This window comes from Hyperoodon ampullatus, assembly GCF_949752795.1.
Source record: "Hyperoodon ampullatus genome assembly, chromosome: 18".
Taxonomy (NCBI): domain Eukaryota; kingdom Metazoa; phylum Chordata; class Mammalia; order Artiodactyla; family Ziphiidae; genus Hyperoodon; species Hyperoodon ampullatus.
In genome coordinates, this window is record NC_136931.1 from 56,741,082 (window position 1) to 56,758,125 (window position 17,044).

The following is a 17,044-nucleotide window of genomic DNA, read 5'->3' on the forward strand; positions in this document are numbered from 1 at the left end:
AGGGTGACCTTGGAGAGTATCTGGGGGTGACTCTGGGGCATTCCCCCCTTTCCTTCCAGTTCTCATCCACATGAGCATGGGCTTCATGATCCTGGCCCTGATCCTGTGTCTAGTTCTCCTCGTGGCCATGGGCTTCTCCTTCCGACCAGTGTTCCGCCGCCTTAACAAGGCTGACCTCATCTTCAGTTCCCTCAGCTTTTGCATCGGTGAGTGTTTCCCTGGGGGAAGGGGTGCCCTCCCTACCTCAGCATCTCTCCCCGGGGCTCTCTTTCTGGCTTTGGGGAGGTGTGTCTCAGAGTTTCTGTCCTGCTGGGTCTCTGTCTTTGAATGCCTCTTGGGCTCTCTGTCCCACCCTCCCTGTGTGTTTCTCAGTTCTATAACCTTCTCAGTCGGGGTGAGTGTGCTGGGCCTCTCACTCTCTTCCTCGTTCCCACTCTTTTTTTCCGCCCCCTCCTGGTATCTTTCTGTCTGTCTTGTTTGTGTGTTTGGGCGCGCCCTTGTCAGGGAGGGTGGGAGAGGATGTCTCTCTTTTCTCTTTCTGGGGGCCTCGGGGTCCCTGTCCAGCCTCGTGTCCATCTCTGGCCCCACCCCAGTGCAGGGCTCCTGGTTGTCCTCAGCCTGACGCTCTTTGTAGCCAACTGCGAGACGCTCCAACCGAGGCCACAGGTGTCCTACCTGGTGACCACCTACCTGTGCTGGGGCGCCGGCGCCTTGACGCTGTGGGCCGGTGAGGGCAGGGCCTCGGGAGGAAGGGGCGGGGTCTCGGCAGGGCAGGGGGCGGAACCCGAGGAGAATACCAGGCAGGGCTTCTGGCCAGATTGGGGCGGACCCCCGGGGAGGTCAGCCTCGAGGGACAGGGCGGGGCCTAGGGCGGGGTTCGGAGTCCACCAGCCCGTCTGGCCCCCACCCCCAGGAACCCTGAGCTACTTAAACTACGTGGGCATGTGGGGCAAAAGGGGGCCCTCCATGGAGCTGCGGGTGAGCCACCGCCGGTGCGTCTCGCACCAGAGCACCCTGAAGTCCATGTCCGAACAGCAGCAGTCACACCCAGACTCCAAGAGCACCGAGGAAGAGCCCAGTTCACTTCCTCCCCCAAGAACCCCCGTCTAAGCCTCTCTAAGCAATTGCACCCCAGCTTCTCAGGACACTGACGCCTAACCGCCGCCAGGTGCCGGGCCCACCCATCTCATCTTGGCCACGCGCCCGAGATTAGACTTCCCTGGAGGTCCCACTCCCTAAGCACCCTCCAAGAACAGGTGACAAAGCCCCACCCCTCGAGCCAGGGCCCTCCCTTTGCGGCTCTGTCCCAGCCCCGAGTCCTCACCCTGCCCCCACCCCGGAAGTCCAACACCGCCCCCTCCAGTTCTGCACTCCGCCTGTGCTGTGTGGCCTGTTGGTGTGGCCCCGCCCCCAGGTGTCCAGCCCTCGCTGGCCGTGGCCCGAAGCCGCACTTCGTCATAGGAATTCCTACCCCTCCGAGGGCCAGCACCGCCCCAGGATGTCCAGTCTTGCCCCGGGCCGACACGACACTGCCCAGCATTTGATGTAGCCCCTCTCCTCGGCGGAACACACCCCTCCCCAGGGAGGCGTGGCTTGCAATTATACCCCCGCCCCTTCCTGGCTTCCCTGCCACAATAAAACGTGGGCCCTATTCAGAGTCCGAGCCTCCGTTTCGTGCTCTCCCCCAGGGCAGAGTGGGGTTCAGAGTTCTTGCCTTGTCCTTTGGGATCTGAGCCTTTCTCTGACTCTTTGTCCACACCTGCCTCTGATCCTTCCTTTCCCCCCTGATCATAACTGCACATCTCCCGCCGAGAGAGACCGGGAGGGCTGGGGAGGCTCTAGTCTGGGCCGGATGGGTCCCGAGTTCCCAGGTGTCTAGCATCTGGAAGGCCAAATGACACCAGGAATTGATGCATATTCGATTTTACTCGGGGTAAGGGACAGGGCGGGGGCATTCAGGGGTTGTCAGCCATGGTCTTCTTGATCCAATCCACATACAAAATCACTCTGGTGTAGACGGAGGGCTTATTGGGGGCACCACACGGGATGTGGCCCCATGACGTGATTCCCTGAAACATACCCTCGCAGATCAGCGGGCCCCCTGAGTCACCCTACAGCACAAGGGGGAGGGGGAGAGTGTGGGAGAGGTTAGCTGGGCCTGGGGGGCTCCAGCACTTGGACCTGGGTGCACAGATCCAGACAGCGACTCCCCATCTCTGGGGAAAGAGACAATTGTCTCCAGAGTCCACTCCCAGAAGAACATGAGCGGGGATTCCAACAGAGGGAGGGGACAGTGGCTCGGGTCCTGCCAATGGGGATGGGACCTCAGGGTCCAGTTTCTTCCCCGGGGTTGGGGGGGAGGATCCAGGAGGAGGATGGTCCCTGCAGACAGATCAGTGGGGAGGACCCATCTATAGGACACTCCCACCCTCAGGGCTCATGCCAGATGTCACCTCTCCGGAGAAGCTTTCTCTGACTGGACAGTAAGCATGTGTTAGAGGAACAGGTGAACTATTATGTGCAGGATACCGGGAGGGGGATACAGGAAGGAAAGGGGGCAGAGAGCTACAGCTGGGAAGCTATGGAGACAGATGCCTGCCTAGCTCTGAACCCCAGTCCAGAATCTGAGTGCCCTCCCCCAGCACTTCAAGGCTCCGGGGGACAGGCTGGCTCACCACGCAGGTGTCCTTGCCGCCCTCCAGGTGTCCAGCACACAGCATGAACTCTGTCACCTTCTCGGGGTGGGCATTGGCACACACCTCATTGGACAGGACAGTAAGGTTCACACACTGGAGATCATCTGGGTAAATGACTACAGGCCAGGGAGAAACACGGCTGTGGCCAGACCCCACCCCCGCCGCCCTCCTCCCCCAGACTCCGGAGTCCAGGTCCCCAGCCCCCTCCTCCCTTACACCCAGGTGCCTGGGCTCCAGGCTGCACGGTGTGGCCCTGGCATACACTTATCTGGTTCGATGCTGCCCCAGCCAGAGGCATAGCAGGTGCTCCCCAGTCGGGGTTCCTCGGTGGGCAGCTCCAGGACCTGCACATCCTCTGTGATCTGGACGGGCCTCTCCAGGCGGAGCAGCATGAGGTCATGGCTGTAGTCCTCCCCTGGGGAGAGGGCGTCGTTCTCCAGGAGGCTCAGGTCGAAATCGGGGTGTGGAAAGTCCTTACTGACACGGGCAAACTGGGCTGTGTCTTCGTCCTCAAACAGGTTGTGGCGACCCAGCCAGAGCTGGTAATTGCTGGTGAAGGAGAGGATGGAGACGATGAGAATGAGAGAGGAGGTAGAAAGGGAGGGCACGAGGAAGGGTCCGAAATGAGAAAGAGAAACAGGAAGGGGGGAGAGAGGGGGAGAGAGGGAGAGAGAGACCGAGGGAAGATACCGAGTCACAGCAAACAGAGAGACTGCGAGTAACTAGATGAAAGAATGTGACAACGTCACAGACAGAGACAGACTGAAATGGAGTCAAAGAAGAGCTTAGAACAGTAGAGAGGGTGGGAAGGATGGAGGGGAGGCAGGGAGATAGAGGGAGCGCATAGGAGACAGGAGGAGGAAGAGACAGAGACCGTGAAGAACAGACTAAAAAAAGAGGCAGGGAGGGAAAAAACAGAACGAGGCAGGAGAGTGAGAAACGGACCAAGTGAGGAAGGGAGGAGGAAGGAAGAAGAGAGAATGAGAAATAGAGGCAGAGGAGGCAAAGGGGTGAGAGAGAGGGAGAGAAAGCGGAGGAGCACAGGAGGGGGCGGGGGAGGGGCGGGGAGGGGGCGGGGCGACCAGCTCAGCCGCAGCTGGGGCTGCGGGGCTGGTTCCCCAGCAGGCGGGTGGCCTGGCCCCCAGCCCAAGGTCGGCGTCCCCTTCCTGCCCCAGCTCCCTCTCTCCTCTTCTCCTTCCTCCTCCTTCCTTCTTCCCTCCGCTGCCCCCACCCAGCTCCAGCTGACACTAGACCTTCTCTGCGTCCGCCTGGAGTGGATGATTGGCCTGGAGCGAGGGGCTGCCCAGGGATGGATAATCTCTTCCATTTCTCTGGGGTGGAGGTGTGCTCAGTAGTGATGGGAGAGGGAGTGAGGCAGAGACCCAGAGAGAGACAGAGAGAGAGGGCAGAGAGATGGAGGATGAGACATAGGTGACAGAGATGGCAGCAGACACTTGAGATGGACAGAGACAGGGAGAGACACAGAGAAATGGAGACAGAAGAGAGGGAGAGAGACACCAATCATAGTCACACAGGGAGACCCACAGCAGAGCCAGTTACTGAGACACACACAGAGATAGGACAGAGGCAGACACAGAAAGAGAGACAACAGGACAGACCCAAGAGACCCAGGCAACCACGGAGAGGGCTTCCCTGGGGTCATCCCGTCCCAGCCCTGCCCCTCTCCTTGTGACCCTGGACCACAACCTTCCCTCTCTGCCTCAGGTCCCCCAGCCTCCCCTGAGGTTATCCGAGGGGACAGTGCCCCCCTCTCCAGATCCCCTGCCCCCTACGCACTCGCTCATGCAGTGAGCAGCTGTGAGCACCCACTGGGGGGCCACCAGGACACCTCCACACTGGAAGCTGCTGAAATGGTACAGAGCCACCTGCCAGGGCTGGGAATGCTTCTTACACTCATGGCCTCCTATGATCCGGGACTGGATAGGGGGCACAGCACCTGTGGATGGGGGTGCTGGGTCAGGTCGGGTGGAGTTAGCAATGGGGCTAAGAGACTGGGCTAGGAGAGGGAGCTGAGCTGTGTGATTGGAGGTTCATGGGGGTAGAGGACCAGAGCTGGGGGTCTGAACCTGGGCCAGGGGCGTTGGGAAGGGCCTGGAATTCTGGAGCCATCCCTGGGATTGTGGGTTGGTGGCTGGTCCTGGGTGTGGAGACTACGCCGAGTGCAGAGCTGACCCCCGGGATTAGGGTAGGGAACAGCAAGACAGCATCTGGAGCAGGCATCTGGTGAGGGGGTTGGGTGATTTGGGTTCTTGGACTGCGGGACAGGAGGCTATGGGTTCTGAGAGGGGAAACCAAGGATAGAGGCACCAAGAGATGAGGTCAGAGGCTGCAGGAGGAAGGATTTGGAGGATTAAGGGGCTCTCAGGCTGATGAAATGGTTAGGGCTTGGGTTGAGCTTTTGGGCTTCCGGAAAGAATGCAGATCTGGGCATTAGGTTAGAGGGGCCAAGAAGAGCATCTGGGGAATTTGGGGGGTCCTGGATTGGGGCTGGGAGATATGGGGTTCCAGATCAAAGAATGAATGAAAGGATTAGGCTGGGAAAGGGGTCCTGTGATCTAGGAATGGCATTCTAACAAGAGCGAGCGCCCCGGGACCAGGTTGGGGTCAGACTGGGAGAGAGCTCAGGAGAAAGGAGCATGGAATAACAGTCATTCTGGGATCGGGTGATTCTCACGGGGTTGGGGTTCATGGTCTGAGGCTACTGGAGGGTTCTGGGGTTTTCTTGGGAGCAGTGCCAGGACAGGAATGGAGGAGGAGGCATCTCAGGGGCCAAACAGCTGTGGGAACACAGAGAGAACTCACTTGATGTGGGATTTCAGAATCAGATGTTGGGATACCTAGGGCAGGACAGCTGGGCTGGGCAGGTCCGTGTTGGGGTCCTGGTGGGCGGGTTCCCAGAAAACCAGAGCTGCACAGGACGGATTCTGGGTGGTAAAAGGCTGGAGCTTGGGGAAGGATGGAAATTCTCCAAGGAAAGGAGCATGTGATTGTGGGTCCTGGATGTTTTTCCTGGGGGGAAAAGGCTGGGGCTGTGGGATGCGGGTTCTGGAGCAAAGAGGTGAGGAAGCGACATTTGCAGAACCCACCCCCCGATACCAGATGGGAGGCCTACCTAGTCACGGACCAGAAAGTCTGTTTTTGAAAAAGCATAGGTGTCTAGTGAAATTTGGGGTCCTGGGGGATGGCGGGGGACCAGATGTCAGGACTGAAGGAGCTAGTTGAGAGCTGACAGCTGGATGGGGAAAATCACCAGGGTGTGGTAGGATTTGGGGCCTCAAGAGCCGGACCACTGGGCCATAGAGAACTAGGGATAGGAGGGGGTGATTAGGGTCCCAGAATCGGATGGGTTTGGGGGGGCTCCTTGGAAGAGAGAGACAGAGATGGCCCAGGATCTGCCCCTTTAGTAAAGTGGATGGGGGCAGGGATCTGAGTGGGGAAGAGGAGAAAAGTCTGATTATTCCCGAGGGAATAATATTCCCGAGGGAGCAGGGACCTAGTGCAGAGCAAGGTGACACTGAGGAGGGGGTCAGGTTGGATTTTAGGGTGGAGCTGGGAGAGATAAGAGAGAGCCTGGTGTCCTGGTCTGGGCTAGACTGGGTCGCAGGGGTGCAGGCTGCGGTGCCATGTGGGAGGGCAAGGAGTAATGGAGCGGGGCCGGGGACAGCAAGAGAATCGGGGCCCAACCGCCCTCCCACATCCTCCCCACTGTCTCACCAGTCCCTGCCAGGGACAGGGCAAGGCACAGAACCGGGAAGCACATGATGACAGAGGTGTCCAGGGGCAGGCAGGCGGTGAGCTTGGAGCTGGGGAGCCTCCCTATGGAGGCTTTTAAAGCCCTCACTCCCCCAGGGCCCCACCCCTGCCCTGCTGGCACCCAGATGCTGGCCAAGGCCCTGCCTCTGCTTCCTGGGGGCCGGACAACCCTCTCCCACACCCAGAGCTTGTGGAAGGGGCGGGAGAGGGAGCAGCTGTGGCTCTGCAGGCCCTCAGTCGCACTGGAAGCATTCCTGGGGCCTGAAGCCAGACAGGGCAGGGCCTGGAGTTCCTGAGACCTTGCTCCTGGGGACCGAGCCAGTGAGGGGAGGTGGAGGTAGGGCAGGTGGGAGCAGAAGCAGCAAAGGTGGACGAACCATTGACCTCCAGCACAAAACGCCATATACCTTCACCCCAAGTAAGGCTACGTACCCCCAAGACCCAATATACCCTCAAATACCCGCAGTGGGGCTCTGATTCCTTTCTCCCTGCACCACTTCTAGCCAAAGATACCAGCTTCTCAGCTTCTAGAACCCCCTGAAATGTAAGCCTTTGCTTTCAGAATGCCCTGCCTCTTGCACTCCTAGATTTGGGATCCAGGCCCCTAAATCTACTCTTTCTTTCATAATAAAATCTTAGGCACCCCTCACCAAATCCTAGCATCCCCAGATGCAGGAATATGAAGTTTCAATGGTTCCCAGTGTAAATTTCCTAGCATTTCAACATCTAACGCCCCCCCCCCAAACAATGTTGGGCCGCAATACCCACCTCCCCCTCGTTCCCCAAATCTGGGTGCTCAAGGTCATGTCCTCCAAAGTCTCAAAGATTCTGGACTCCTGCCTTGCAGGGTCAAGAGATCATCTCTGCAAATTCCAATCCACCCTCCCCTCCATAAACTATTTAGGTCTCAGGAGCCAGGTTCCTGTGCCTTGACGTTCAGTGACCTTGAAAAATCCCATTTTTGGGGTCAGGAACTAGATTCCTGCAGCCTCCGTGATAAACCCAATCCATTTCTAAGGTTTCCAACCCATTCTCTTGGCTCTTCAGTAAAATCAAAGCAGCTCATGGGGGCCCAACCTCTGCTGTAGGTCAGGAACCTGCCTAAGGAAAGGAGAGTTTTTGCCTTTTTGCCATGGCTACCAGGAAGCCTAGAACTAGATCTTGAAGAAAATGAAGTCATTCTTGAGCATCTAGTGTGTGCTGCGTACTTTCACTGGGGTGCCGAAATACAGAGTATTTTCTCAGTGCCAGGCACGATTCAAGTCAGTTCATATGAATCACCTCATTTAATTCTCACAGCAACCCTCTGAGGAAAGCAATACGAGATGGGGGAAACCGAGGCTGACTTGGGGTTGGGTCTTTTGCTCAAGATGAAATAGCTGGTCCTAGATGCTGAATGAACGTCAGGGCAGCGGGTGAACAGGAGCATGTAGTGGCTGTGAGTTCCCCACCCAGTCTGTGGCCCCCATTTCCCTTCATCCCCAGAAGTAAGTTGCAGAAACTTCCACAGAGAAACTTGCAAAGGTGTTTTCTGTTATGCCGGTATCAAACGGGTGACCTGGAGCACCAGCTCTGGTCTCAGGTGGGCAAGTCCTTGGCTAACCTCTGGGACTTGGATGGGGTCTTGGGGGATGGCCCAGTTCTGTTCCTGGTCAAGATGGGGCTGCTGGCCAGCCATGGGGGCTTCTGTGTAGTCAGGGACACAGGTCGTGGGCCAGAATAGTCAATTCCTCTTCATGGTTTCTTTGATCCACTCCAAGTCGCTGCAGACTTTGGTATAGACACTGGGCTTGGTGGTTGTGTCACAGGGGACATCACCCCAGGACACAATGCCCTGCAGGACATCCCCACAGACCAGGGGTCCCCCGTAGTCACCGTGTAGGGAGAAGGGGAAGATTGAGTGGGAACCTTCTGGACCCAGTGCCCCCATCCCCATTCTAAACACCACTCAGAATCTCAATCAAAACCCAATCCACCCCCACCCCAGGCCAACCCACTCCAACTCAAGTCAGTACAACCCAGTTTAATCCAAATCAATCCAGCCCCACCCCAGGCCAACACAGCTCAATACAGCCCACGCCCAATCCCACCTCCCCACAACCACAACCACAACCCAACCTGACCCCCACATCTTCCCATTCAGAATCTAACCTAACCCACGACCATCCTCATTCCAACACAACCCAGCCGCGATCATCATGTCTCTTGCCTCCCAAACGAAATTTACCCCCATCCCCAGTTCAACCCTGACATATTTCCCATCTGAGATCAAACCAAACTTGTACCCATCCTCAACGGCAGCCCAGGCCGTCCCGAACTGCACCGTCCTCCCCAGACACAAGCCCCCCCATTGCCTCCCTAACCCCAGACACAAGCCCCCCCATTGCCTCTCTAACCCCAGACACAAGCCCCCCCATTGCCTCCCTAACCCCAGACACAAGCCCCCCCATTGCCTCTCTAACCCCAGACACAAGCCCCCCCATTGCCTCTCTAACCCCAGACACAAGCCCCCCCATTGCCTCCCTAACCCCAGACACAAGCCCCCCCCATTGCCTCCCTAACCCCAGACACAAGCCCCCCCATTGCCTCCCTAACCCCAGACACAAGCCCCCCCATTGCCTCTCTAACCCCAGACACAAGCCCCCCCATTGCCTCTCTAACCCCAGACACAAGCCCCCCCATTGCCTCTCTAACCCCAGACACAAGCCCCCCCATTGCCTCCCTAACCCCAGACACAAGCCCCCCCATTGCCTCCCTAACCCCAGACACAAGCCCCCCCATTGCCTCCCTAACCCCAGACACAAGCCCCCCCATTGCCTCTCTAACCCCAGACACAAGCCCCCCCATTGCCTCTCTAACCCCAGACACAAGCCCCCCCATTGCCTCTCTAACCCCAGACACAAGCCCCCCCATTGCCTCCCTAACCCCAGACACAAGCCCCCCCATTGCCTCTCTAACCCCAGACACAAGCCCCCCCATTGCCTCTCTAACCCCAGACACAAGCCCCCCCATTGCCTCCCTAACCCCAGACACAAGCCCCCCCATTGCCTCTCTAACCCCAGACACAAGCCCCCCCATTGCCTCCCTAACCCCAGACACAAGCCCCCCCATTGCCTCTCTAACCCCAGACACAAGCCCCCCCATTGCCTCCCTAACCCCAGACACAAGCCCCCCCATTGCCTCCCTAACCCCAGACACAAGCCCCCCCATTGCCTCTCTAACCCCAGACACAAGCCCCCCCATTGCCTCTCTAACCCCAGACACAAGCCCCCCCATTGCCTCTCTAACCCCAGACACAAGCCCCCCCATTGCCTCCCTAACCCCAGACACAAGCCCCCCCATTGCCTCCCTAACCCCAGACACAAGCCCCCCCATTGCCTCTCTAACCCCAGACACAAGCCCCCCCATTGCCTCCCTAACCCCAGACACAAGCCCCCCCATTGCCTCTCTAACCCCAGACACAAGCCCCCCCATTGCCTCCCTAACCCCAGACACAAGCCCCCCCATTGCCTCCCTAACCCCAGACACAAGCCCCCCCATTGCCTCCCTAACCCCAGACACAAGCCCCCCCATTGCCTCTCTAACCCCAGACACAAGCCCCCCCATTGCCTCCCTAACCCCAGACACAAGCCCCCCCATTGCCTCCCTAACCCCAGACACAAGCCCCCCCATTGCCTCTCTAACCCCAGACACAAGCCCCCCCATTGCCTCCCTAACCCCAGACACAAGCCCCCCCATTGCCTCCCTAACCCCAGACACAAGCCCCCCCATTGCCTCCCTAACCCCAGACACAAGCCCCCCCATTGCCTCCCTAACCCCAGACACAAGCCCCCCCATTGCCTCCCTAACCCCAGACACAAGCCCCCCCATTGCCTCTCTAACCCCAGACACAAGCCCCCCCATTGCCTCTCTAACCCCAGACACAAGCCCCCCCATTGCCTCTCTAACCCCAACTCCAACCTCACCCCCATTCTAACTGCCCCCCCCTCCATCCCCGAAAACGCTCCTCAGCATCTTCTGTGGCCCAAAGCAAGCAAAACCCTGCCCCATTCCGACTCCCAGTCCCGTTCCCCTCTCTTCCCCCTCCTTCCATGGCTCCCTGGCAGCTCTGACCTCACGGGAGTCCGTGCCTCCGCCCTCCACGCCCGCACGCAGCGTCGTGTTCACCAGGCGCCCTGCATGGTCCTCGTTACAAGATGTGGCCCAGATAATGCTGATGTTGGCACAATGCAGCGTACCTGGGAGTCTCACTGGGGCGGACGGTAGAGTCAGAGCGAATCCATAAAATTTCAGGCCCTTGTTCCCTCCGCCCAAGAGCCCTGGACAATACAGTCCTCGAGGCCTGACATCCAGTTCCATGTTTCCATGCACCTTGTGACACTGGGCTCCGTGTGGCCCCAGGCTTGTTGTCAGACACCAAGCCCCAGCCAGACACCACACAGGCCTCGCTGGGCTGGGGGCAGCGCGTGGGCAGCGGGACCCGGGGCAGTTTGGTAGAGACGCATGCGGGCCGGGTTAGACGCAGTAACAGGATATCGTGACGGTGGCTCTGCGCTTCGTAATGCGCATGTGGGACAGAGAGAAACAGCCCGCAGTTGCTCTGGGCCATCGCGTTGGCACAGATTGTACTCGCCTAAGCGCACTCTCACGGAGCTGTGCGGGCTAGTGGTTAGCCGCAAGTGGAGTGAGGAGTGGACAGAAAGATCAAAGGGTGGGCAGCTTTGGGGCCCCTGAGCCTCTGGGAATCTGGAGATCCCATCAGCCTTTCCGCAAGGCCCCGAAGCCAATCGTTTCAGCCTCTGCCTCTTAGAGACCAAGGTGCCAAAGTCATGCACACACCTGGCGCTCAATCCCCAGGCTCCAGCTCTTTTCCTCAGAATCCATGATCCCTAGACCCTCCCGGCACGCCCCCTCAGGACCCTAAGCCTTCATAGCGTGTTTGGCAGTGGGCTGCAGAGAACACCCAGTGCAGGGAGACGAGGGAACCACCGCAGTTAAAGCGTCCATGCTCGAAGAGGGCCACCTGCCATGGCTGGGGGCGGGGCGCACACTCATCACCCCTCCTGGGCCACTGAGAGAGGAGCCAGAGGAAGGTCCCCGAGGACAGAGCCCTCTCCCTTGCACCCTGACCTCACTACACCTTTTCCACCTGTTGCCTTTCCCCAACTTCTTAAGATGTCCCTGCTGTTGATTTTTAAGCACCGCCTTCTCTCTAGCTTTTACAACTGCTGCTTGTTTTCTCCAGGACTGTCCCTCTGCCCTCAGCCCCCACTCGTTTGCTATAGGACTCCAGGAGAGAGAGGACAGGGAGAGGACCAGAGGGCAGGCAGTCCTCTGGGGTTGGGTGTAGAGACAAGGACAATGGATACAGGTCCAGACAGATGGTCACTTGGAACCAGCCATTCAAGGTCACCGAGCTGTCACAGACACCAAAAGGGTTTGGCCACTCAATCTGTGTGACACACATTCTTGGCCCCAGAGTCTGTACATCTCAGCCAAATGCGGTATCTTACAAGGACACAGATGTAGCCACACAAGGTCATGGGCAAACATACAGGCACAACCAGTCTTCCAAACTTAGGAACTGATACGGACAGCACTGTCAGCTGAAATTCATTTGCACGTACATGGGTTGCCGCTTCAAGAATCACAGCACAGAACTTCATATGTGCATGTGAATAGGATACTTAAGGCATGAGCATGTGTGTGTATATGTGCACACACACACACATTCACAGGCACAGGTTTGACATAGAAGCTCAGACCTAAATTTACAGTCTCCAGCGTGGATCTGCATATACTAGGTCACAGATTTGCACACTTGCACACGGGGTCTGAACAACAGGATGAGGTCCTTAATAAGGGTACACAGGGAGAGACACCAATACACACTCAGGTCCCAAAAGACTTGTCACCAACATGGGTCTATAGTATCGTGGTTAAATCTGAAGTGATAGAGTAAAAAATCCTGGATCCAAACATATTATCTGTGAGATTTTGAGCAAACGGACTTTTCTGTGCCTCTATTTCCTCATCTGTATAATGGGATTGTTGTAAGAATTAAATGGGAAAGAGAGCAAGACAGAGAGAGAGAGGGTGAGAGAGTGTGTATATGATGCCTGGCATATTGTAACTGCTTAAAAAATATTAGTTATTTTAAACAAAGGACATATAGATTTATTTATGTAGACATATGTGTGGATGTTCAGGTTGTGGACACAAATGTAGCCAAAGTAAGCCAGACGTATGTGCAGACCCAGGTAAAGATTGTCAAGGTCAAAACTGTTATTCATTCCCAAGTCACTTTGTGGAGATTCAAAGTTATAAAACTGACCCAGAGGGCCAGAGCTCAGATGTGGACCCACTAGATCAGACCCAGGGAAACATGGGACACAAAGGTGGCATTCAAGGTCAAAGACACATTGCTCAAGACACAGGCAGCCAGGTCAGGACATATTTATCCATCTCTAGATCAGCCCCCAAGTCACTCACTTGGCGTTCAGGGTCACTAACTGAGTTTCACAGTTGGGGACCTGGTTCAGACATGTGGGCAGGATGTAGACACAAAGGATTTTGCACACACACACACTCCCTTTGCCCACACTGCACCACGCACAAGGACATGCACAGAGATGCGTCAAGATCATAGGACCGTGACCCCCTACACCGGGCAATGTGGATATGTCCCCTCAAGGTCACAGCCAGGCACACAGACACCTACAATGGGGCAAGATTTGCACAGCCACACCAAATGCTCACACTCTACCTGCCAAGGTCAGGAACTGGGCCAAGGGCCCTGGCAAGGCGGGGGGAACGCGGATGTGGCGGACAAGGGGCTTAACAAGGGAAGGGTGGGGTCGTCCTACAGAGAAGGACAGAGGGTGTGGGTTGAACAGCTGGGCGCTGAGGCCGCCCCTGGCCAGTCCAAGCTGGAGGAGGGCGGAGGCCCTAGCTGGGTGCAGCGGGCAGGTGGGGGGCAGGGAGGAAAGAGCACAGGGAGAGCCTGAGGGGAGGCTGGCAGCAGGGGGGAGGTCTGAGGGGCCCCCAGAAGTGAGGGTCATGTGGGGGGGTTAATAAAAGTCCACCTTCAACTTCTCCAGGGTAGAGGCATCAGGTTACAGTTAATTCCTCCACGGGTGGTGGCTGAACACGGTCTGGAGCTCTCCTGCCACCTGGGGTGACCTTGACCTAGTGGCGGCCCCTCTCTGAGCCACAGAGGATTAGATGAGTGCTGAGCACTGTGCCTGGAATATACCAAGTGCCCAGCAATGCTAACACACCTTTACAGGGCGGTACCCTGGGCCGGGACCAAATTGAATCCTCACAGCACCCCTATAAGGGAGCATCTGTGGTTATCTCCATGGTACAGTTAGGGAACCTGAGTCACAGAGACGTTAAGTAACCTGAAAGTGGCAGAGGCAGGATTTGAACCCAGAGTCTGTGTTCTTGAGCTTCCCAACATGTATTCAAGGCTTAGTATAAGCTTTACCTACATCGTGCTATTGAGCCCTTACCATTGTTGTTGCAGGTAGGTGCTGTCTTCTAAAGAAGGCACTGAAGGACCAGAAAGGTGAAATAATTTCCTCAAGGTCACACAGCAAGGAAGGGGCAGCCCTAGGACTCGAACTCACGTCTGTGTCACCCAAGGGCCATGTTCACTGTCATGGGGACTCCAGAGCAGCCCCAGGCCCCTGACAGCTCTTGGGGTAGCGTGAGGACCCAGGGATGTCAGCACGTGGCTGAGGTGGGTGTGGGGGAAGGATCATCAGATGGTCCCCCAGTGGGGGAGGCGCTGGCAGATTGCAGGACCCAGATAGGCTGCGGGGGGTGGGGATTAGGTGGCACTGCACTGCTACAGACCCGGACCTGACCTGGGCCCACCTCACCTGCAGACGTCAGCAGGAAGGAGAAGGTGAGGAGAAGCCACATTGCGAAGGAGGGGCCAGGGCTCTGCTGATGTCTGGGGAGGGGAGAGAGCGAGCGGGTGTGAGGTCGGACCCTCCTGCCCCCACCTGGGTCTCTCCAGGCACAAACTCATCCCACCTGCTCTTAAGAAACCCCTTTTCACCATCCTTGTTCCCCACCCCAACCTGCTCTTCCTCCCGGGCTCCCCATCTCCCCAGGGTCTGCTGTTTCTCCAGGCACTGGGACAGGCTCCCAGGTACACCCACAGCCTGGCAGAGCCCAACACCATCCACTTACCCCAGAGCTTTGGCTCAGGATACATTCTTTCCCCAAACCCCATACCAGCCTCTTACCTGGCCTCTTGGGTCCTCCTCACTCAAGTCCCACACCCCTCACAGCCTGTACCCCTACATGGCTCCACAGGACCCCCCTACACCCGGAGCTGACCAGGTCCCTTTTCCACTCACAGCTCTCACAGACCCCTGGCACCCCCAGGATAAAGTCCCAGTCCCCCGGCCTCACTGGCGAGGCCATGAGTGGCTTCCCCCCTTCTAGCCCCTCTGGCCGGGTCTCTCATGACCTTGCTCATCTAGGCTATTTCTTCCCATTTTCCTTCTTGCAATTTCATGCCTCCACACTTTTGTTCAGGCTGTTCCTCCTTCCCAGGTATGCCAGTCCCTTCAAGGTCCACTTCCTCCTGGAGGCCTTTTCTGACCTCCCTGAGTCAGTGGTGTCTGCCTCCCCTTCCAGACCAAGAACTCGCTGACGTCAAGCCCAGCCTGACTAGACTCTGGATCCCCAGCACTGCCCAGAGCCAGGCAAGCTTTGGGCTCGAATTAAAACCCTTTCCCCCCACATCTTCCAAATTCCTATTTGTCCTCTGAGGCGCAGCCCTCACCTCTTCCGGGAGACCCTGATACCTAACAGGTATCTCTTCTGGGTCCTATAGTGCCTGTTCTGGTTCCATCCCCAGGAATGTTCAGGTCAGGTCTTCTCTGTGTCCCCAGCACTACCCAGCCAGGGGCCAGGCACACAGGAGGCCTCTGGGAGATTGTGCTGAGCTGACCTGTACGCATGATAACTCCTGAGCTTGTTCCTGGCTCTGGTACAAGTGCTTTAGAAGACGTCCTCCTGATTTACTCCATGCCCTCCCCCACCTCACCACTGCAGCTCCCTCTTGCATCTCCAGGACATTTTCTTGGTTCAGGCTCAACTCAGTGCCTCAGCAAAGAACACATGGACCTACCCAGGTGCCCTTGACATGCAAATCCGTCAGGGCAGTCCATGTCTGCTCCCTGGAACCAGGGCATCCCATGTCTCCCCTAGACCAGGGAACACCTGTGTCTCTCCTCACTCCAAACCCCCTGCCCCATCTCAAAGATCTCACCCCCTCCAGATCCTCCAGCAGCATCTGGGGTAGCTTGGAAGCCAGAAGAAAGCGAACAGGCACATGAATGCCTGAATTTATAAGCTCCCAGCCCCACCCGGGTCTTGGGGGAGGGGGATAGGGTGAGGTGGGAAGTGGCTGAGAGTCAGGTTTACAGGCAGAGATGCCTAAGAGGCTGGTGGGGTGGGGGACAAGACCTACCGAGCATTTATTAGGCTGAAGCTTTTGTCTGAGTCTAGGAGGAGGAATTTCCCTACCAAGGGCAGTTTGTCAAGGCGGAGGAGACAGTAGGGCAAGAGCAGAAAATTGGAGGAGATCAAAATACAGAACCAGGAGTCTGGAGCATGTAACCTGGAATTTGGGGTCTGGAGTGTAGAAACTGGATTCTAGAGTCATACTTCTTGTGCCTGGATTAGGGGTCTGGATCTTGGATTCTGGAGCTGGACCAGGATCCCCCAATTCTGAATCCCTGATTCTGGATTCTGAACCCTCTCTTCTGGATTCTGGATCTTGGATCTCTGATTCTGGACAGTGGATTCGGGGTCTGGATATCCAATTCTGGACCTTGGATTCTGGATATATATCCCCAATTCTGGATCTTGGAGTCTGAACCTCCCAATTTTGGATTCTGGATCTTGGATTCTTCATCTTTGATTCTGGATCTCCAATTCTGAATTCTGAGTTTGGGGCCTAGAATCGGGCACTCATGACCTGAAGTCGGGAGTGGATTTTGGAATGTGACTTCAGGAGTTTGGGTCTGGAATCTGGATCCTGGCCTTTGAGTGACAGGTCTCAGTCTTGGATTCTAGATCCAGGGCCTCTGAATCTAGAGTCCAGACCAAGAATCTGGAGTCTGATGTTTGGAATCTAGCTAGGACTTGAGGTTTTGGGGCCTGGAATACGAATGATAGATTTTGGATTTTGAGTTATGGGGCCTGGACTCTAGAGTCTGGGTCTAGACTCTGAGGGTTCATGGATTGACTTTGGAATGTGAAGTATGGAGTTTCAAATCTGCATTGTGGGGACTTCCCTCGTGGTCCAGTGGGTAAGACTCTGAGCTCCCAATGCAGGGGGCCTGGGTTCGATCCCTGGTCAGGGAACTAGATCCCGCATGCATGCCGCAACTAAGAGTTCACCTGCTGCAACTAAGACCTTGTGCAGCCAAAAAAAAAAAAAAAACCACCCCCCCCAAAAAAAACCCCAAAACTGCATTGTGTATTTAAGCGACTGGACTAGGAGAGAGGGTTCCATGATTCTGAGATTCCTAGACTCCTGACTCTAG

General features: G+C 56.8%; 2 protein-coding genes across 2 annotated transcripts; both read right to left on the bottom strand.

The window, feature by feature from the left end:
* Positions 1-1,955: 1,955 nt before the first annotated feature.
* KLK1 (kallikrein 1) lies at positions 1,956-6,543 on the bottom strand (the record flags this gene model as incomplete). The annotated part of the gene is made up of 5 exons (XM_079723087.1): positions 6,432-6,543; positions 4,494-4,653; positions 2,959-3,245; positions 2,676-2,812; positions 1,956-2,111 (listed from the first exon to the last, which is right to left on the bottom strand). Exons 1-5 carry the CDS (start codon positions 6,475-6,477, stop codon positions 1,956-1,958), a joined length of 786 nt encoding a protein of 261 aa, XP_079579213.1. The 5' UTR covers positions 6,478-6,543.
* A 1,650-nt stretch (positions 6,544-8,193) lies between these two features.
* On the bottom strand, positions 8,194-15,690 carry LOC307066910 (kallikrein-15-like; the record flags this gene model as incomplete). Its single annotated transcript, XM_079724130.1, is given in 11 exon segments — positions 8,194-8,378; positions 10,589-10,720; positions 10,842-11,050; positions 11,052-11,132; positions 11,390-11,541; positions 11,743-11,887; positions 12,963-13,073; positions 13,230-13,332; positions 14,357-14,430; positions 14,514-14,644; positions 15,622-15,690. Coding segments are annotated over 11 exon segments (1,392 nt in total).
* Positions 15,691-17,044: the final 1,354 nt, after the last annotated feature.